This window comes from Octodon degus, unplaced genomic scaffold (assembly GCF_000260255.1).
Source record: "Octodon degus isolate 3935 unplaced genomic scaffold, OctDeg1.0 scaffold00160, whole genome shotgun sequence".
NCBI lineage: Eukaryota > Metazoa > Chordata > Mammalia > Rodentia > Octodontidae > Octodon > Octodon degus.
The window spans coordinates 4,628,582-4,634,342 of NW_004524736.1; the positions used below are offsets into that span (position 1 = coordinate 4,628,582).

General features: G+C 41.5%; 1 protein-coding gene across 1 annotated transcript in view; it reads right to left on the reverse strand.

The window, feature by feature from the left end:
* Rbm28 (RNA binding motif protein 28) overlaps window positions 1–5,014 on the reverse strand; it is a 67,097-nt gene extending 62,083 nt beyond the window's left edge. Inside the window, exons 1-2 of the mRNA XM_023702870.1 lie at window positions 4,793–5,014; window positions 6–153 (exon numbers count right to left, since the gene is read on the reverse strand). Of these exons, the coding sequence (XP_023558638.1) occupies window positions 6–153; window positions 4,793–4,910 (266 nt within the window). The 5' untranslated portion in view covers window positions 4,911–5,014. The remainder of the gene's footprint in view (window positions 1–5; window positions 154–4,792) is intronic.
* Between the last annotated feature and the right edge of the window lie 747 nt (window positions 5,015–5,761).

Consider the following 5,761-nt stretch of genomic DNA (forward strand, 5'->3'; position numbering starts at 1 on the left):
TCTTTCTTTCCTTGGATTTGTTCCTCACTTTTTTCTTGGCAACAGTGATGTTGATCTTGCAACCTTCAAAGGTAGTGATCTCCTTGAGGGCCCTCTGAACATCTTCGGCCATGGAGAAAGTAACATAGCCAAAGCCTCGACATACCTTACTCCCTTGAACAAGACAAGAAGGGAGGAAAAAGAGGTGAAAAGCACAAAGAATCAGAAGCCAAGAGCACTAAACCAGGAAATCATACAAGCAGATATCCTGTGAAACCATCATGTGATCAGTTTACAAGGTCTCAGGAGGGAAAGAAAGAAGGCTGATGCTGGGTATGGTGGTGCATGGCTATAACTGCAGCACTTGAGAGGCTGAAGCAGGAGGACTGTTGTGAGTTCAAGAACAGCTTGAGCTACAAAGTGAGCTCAAGGACAGACTGAACTGCATAGTGAGACTCTGTCTCAAAAAAAGGACGCCCCCCCAAAAGGCTGATATCAGTGGCTCCTTCCCTACTTTGTTCAGAAACTGTTCAGTTTTTCTCGTGTGTCCTAAGTTAGTGTCTTGCTGCTAGCTCCTCCTCTTCCCCTCTCAAGAATATTGAAGACCCATTCTATAGATTAACATTAAGCTCTCGAGGAACTCAATAATGAATAAAAGAAAAAATCCCCAAGAAAAATAAATGATAGCTTTGAAAATCAGAATATAATAATGCAGTTCTTCTTAGAAGAGATTACCAATAAATGCTTGAAATTCTGAAAAAAGAACTTCAAACAATAAGCAGTGCTTCAGGAGTCTGCAGACATTACCGAAACCTTAGCTAGTTAGTATCAGATTAAACCTTTCTAAAGCAGCTGTAAATCTCTTGACTTTATCTTCAGGGTAGTACAAGGTAAGTAAAGCAAATATTACCATCATTTTTTTGCACAAAACAATCTGAGATGAAAGAAAAATAAGTGGATGTTGTAAAGCATGCTAGTAGTCAAACTACTTCCTTATCAACTCCAATGCTCTTCCATAGGACTCCACAGAAAATATTAGGACCAAACAAATAAATAAATACAATATCAAATGTAATCCCCCCTGGCACTTTTCTGGTATTCTTTTTTTGGTTTAACATTTTTGTTGTATAGTAAAATTTTAAGTAACTTATTGTATCAAAAGTCAGGTGTGGTGTGTACACACTTGGGAGGCTGAGACAGAAGGACTACCATGAGTAAGAGACCAGCCTGGGCTACACTGTAAGACCCTGTCTCAAACAAAAGTAAAAACAAAAACCTTACAGTATCAAAAAGGAACAAGAGCCAGGCTTGGTGGCAGATGCCTATAATGCCAGCACTTGGAGGTTAACTAAGGCAGCTGGACCCTCACAAGTTTGAGAACAGCCTGGGCCACAAAGTCAGCTCAAGGCCAGCCTGAACTGCATAGTAAGAACCCGTCTCAAAATTAAAAAAAAAAAAGAAAAGAAAAGGAACAACATCAAGAAGTTTCATCACAGAAGAAACTACAGCTCTAGTGCTCTGCCTCTCAAAACTGCTTCAAGTTGACCCTCAGCATCAGGAAAACATACTGTGATACGGAGATTGATTGCTTTTCTTTTGAAACTCCCTCTCAAAAACCTGCCCACTCACCTTTCAGAAAGCAAGCAAAATCAAGGCATTTCCTGATCAGTATAACCAAAAATTAAAACAGATCAAATGTTAAAGAATTCAATGCCCAAATAAAACATGTTAACAATAATTACATTTACACAAAGAACTCTCACATCTACAATCTTTACAACAATCCTGTGAAACTATCCCATTTTAAAGAGGCTGGATGATGTGCCACCACATCATCATTTAAAGAAAATCTCACCTCACCCACCCATCCCACTGAATCCATCATTTTTTTCAATATACAGCCATCTGAATAGGATGGCTGAATAGGAAAATATAGTTTTCTCAAAATGAAAAAAGAGGTGCTGTTTGGGCTTTAGATCAAGTCCACAGGGCTGGTAAGATTACGCATACCCTATATTCTGAATACTTAAAGAATTTCCATTTCATGGTCTGTCCTTCCCTGGAACATAACTTGTGTTCAGTGCGTAACTGTTATGCACTGTATAGCCGCTGTTTCTCAAAACTGTTTTGAGGGTTCCTATATTGGAACCAGTAAAGACATCACTATATAGTTGGTTTATTTATTGGCTGTGGATTTCTACTTTGAGGTGCATTGCTGTGTCCCAGCCCCTACAACAAAGTGCCCCAGGACACAATAGGCATTATGGTTCCTATATTGGAACCAGTAAAGACATACATTCTTATATATAGCAGACAGAAAAGTTTTAAAATAGTCATAACCTTATACCATATATGGATGTATTCCTTTTATTCTACTTCAATTTTTTAAAACTGCAGCACTGCCAGGTATGGTGGTACAAGCCTTGTAATATCAGCTCCTGTTTTGGGAGACTAAAACAAGGGAATCACAAGTTTGAGGCTAGCCTGGGCTACACAAAGTTCAAGGCCAGCTTTGACCTCATAGTAAGATCCTTTCTCAATAAATAAATAAATAAATAAATAAATAAATAAATTCTAGCCACAAGCAACTCAAGACCTACTAATGGAGCTGGCATGGTGGTACACATGCCAGTAATTCCAGGATTCGGGAGAATAAGGCAGAAGGCTCACTGTGAGTTTTGAGGCGAGCCTGGCCTGCCTGAACCATTTAGTGAAACTCTCAAAAAAAAAAAAAAAAAAAAGATCTACTAATGTGTAATAATCTGCAGTTTATGAAAAATTACTGTATAACACTTTCCTCTCATTCACTTATATCGGTATTTAGGATGCCAAAAACTAGAAAGGTGGTATGATTTGTACAGCCAGAACCACACTGATGAGCCTACCTATAAATTCGCTTACTAGCAAACAGAAGCCAAATGAGCTGATTATTAATACACATCATACTGCCTACTCACATACCCAGATACCATATGGGGGTGCGGGGGTCTCCATGAGACACCAGTTTTCATCAGTTGTTCTGCTGAAAGGCAAAGAGGCAGCTACCTACAGAGACAGCCTGTTGACTTGGAAGGGAGTTAAATGTATGTTCTAGGTAACATCAGGTACCTATCTTGGGTGCCCCTTGATAGTTTTGGTAGGAGGAAAGAATGCTTCTACAATCCTTATAATTCTCTCACCTTAATATATGCCAACTCTCCATCCTGGGTAATACGACACATATCAAACAGAATGTGAAGCATACAACAGTATTCCACATGTCAGGAAATCTCTCTAGTGGCTCAAGTCAAAAACCTTGGAATCAGAATTGACTCCCCAACTCCTTTTTTCCCTTCCATTCCATATCTGACCAATCAGCAAATCTCCTCCTTCAAAAAAATCTATTATCCAACCACTTTCATTGTCCCACTTCTGATGCACTGTGTCCCAGTCCAATACCATGATCTCTCACTAGATTACTGTAAGAGCCTACTAACTGGTTTCCCTGTTGCTGTCTTATTCACCAATAGTCTATTTGCAAAACAGAATCCAGAGAGAATCTTTCAAAATATAAACCAGATCATAGTTACTGGTCCCTGATCAAAATTGGTGTTTTCCCATAAACACAGTAAAAGCCAAAGTCCTTACTATGGCCCACAAGATTTCCTGTGATCTGGTACTGTAGAACTCATCTCCTACTTGTCTTCCCTTCAGTCATTTCACTCCAGTCACTTGGGTCTCCTTGCTACTCCTCCAATGCCCAAGACACACACACTCTTGCTTCAGTATCTTTTTTTAGGACTGAGGACTGAATGCAGAGCCTTGTATAAACTAAGTAAATGGTCTAGTGCTCAGCTACACCCTTACCCCCTTTTTAATTTTTTAATTTTGACACAAGGTCTCACTAAGTTGCCTGGACTGGCCTCAAACTTTCGATCTTCCTGCCTTAGCCCCTTGAATAACAAGAATTACAGGTTGCATGTGCCACAGGGTCTAGCTGTTTCCTCCACTTAGACTGTTCTGCCTGAAAGATATAAATTCACCCTCTCACCTTAGTCTGGGAATTACAGGTTGCATGTGCCACAGGGCCTAGCTGTTTCCTCCACTTAGACTGTTCTGCCTGAAAGATATAAATTCACCCTCTCACCTTAGTCTGGGCTTCTATGGTCAACCTGTCTATACTTCCACTACTACCCCTGCAGCTCTCTTACATACAGACTCCCCACCCCCTTTCTCTGATTTACTTTTCTCTTTAGTATTTATTACCATTATCACTATGTAGTCAATTTGTTTATTGTCTGCGGATTTCTAGTTTGCTGTGCATTGCTGTAACCCCAGCCCATACAAGAGTGCCCCAGGACACAGTAGGCTTTCAGCAAGTACTAGCTAAACAGATAAACAAATGCATAGCATACTGGCTAAGCGATCCAAATCTAACAGTCAAACCTGGGTCTGCTACCTCCTAGCTCTATGAACTTACTTACTAAATTTCCCTAAATCCTAGATTCTTCTTGTATATAAAATGGGGTTAGATCTCCACAATAAGACTCAAACTCAGCACCTTGCCTTGCAATCAACTGGTTCTCAGTAAATCTTACTGATGCTTTATTAACAATTCCCATTATTACAAATAAGACACATATGTGAAGGTGTATAATAAATGCAAAGTGCTACAGAAACCAGAGGATGCTTTGCCTTTCATAAACCAACTCTATGTGTCCATCTAAAGCAGTTTCTAGAAACTCTGAGGGAAGCTTCCTAACGATTGGGACGCTGTCCCCGCTGCCCTCGCGCCCCCGGGACCCCCAGCCTCATCGACCGCCCCGCCCCCTACCTTTCTCAGTCACCACGAAGCACTGCTTCACCGGCCCCACCTGACTGAACAGCTCCTCCAGCTGCTCGCTGCGGGCCGAAGGCGGGAGGTGGCGCACAAACAGGGTCAGGCCCGCCATGAGACCGGGAAACCGAGGCGCGTGACGCTACAGGCGCCCAGGCCGGGGCAAGCGACTCGAGAAGCTGGTTTTAACAGGACGACCGCGCCGAGGGAACCACTTAACCCCGGAAGTGCTCGTGGGTCAAAAGACTCCGGAGGCAACCGTGAAAGGAAGAGAATAAAACGTTCCGGACTTTAAAAGATAGTGGCCCGCCCAGAGGCGGGGCCTCTTGGGTGAGGTTCCACCTCCTGTTCCAGCACCGTCCCGGCATCTACAATTTCTTCTGTCTTTTTTTTGCAGAACCGGGGATTGAACTCAGGTCCTTGAGCTTGCCAGGGAAGCGCTTATTCTACTGAGCCATCTCCCCGACCCAATTTATTCTGTCTTGAAATCATATTTCCAGGAGGTCTACTCCGAATTCATCAGACTAAGCAAAAGTCATTTTTGCACCAGGCCTTATCCAAGATCTGACATATAACAGATGCTTAATAAATATTTATTTTATGAGGTTTTTTGTTTGTTTTGTCTTTTTCTGAAGGGTCTCCTTAGATTTCCAGATTTGGGGCAGAAACTGCATCCAGAGTGCGCAAACACAAGTACGTCACATACATTCGCATATTCTCCGAGATAAATGTCACCTCGGTCTCACTGACAAATTGTAACTACTGAAATAGGCATAGACACAGATGATACGCAACTATCATCTCAATAAATATGTACTGAGCCTCTACTATGTGTCAAGCATCAGAGATAAAATCAAATAAATAAATAGTCTCTGCCCTCCTGTAGAATATCAGCTAATGAGCGAGATAGACATTTCTTTAAATTTTACAAATATATTGCTGGGCATGGTGTCCAACTCCTGTAGT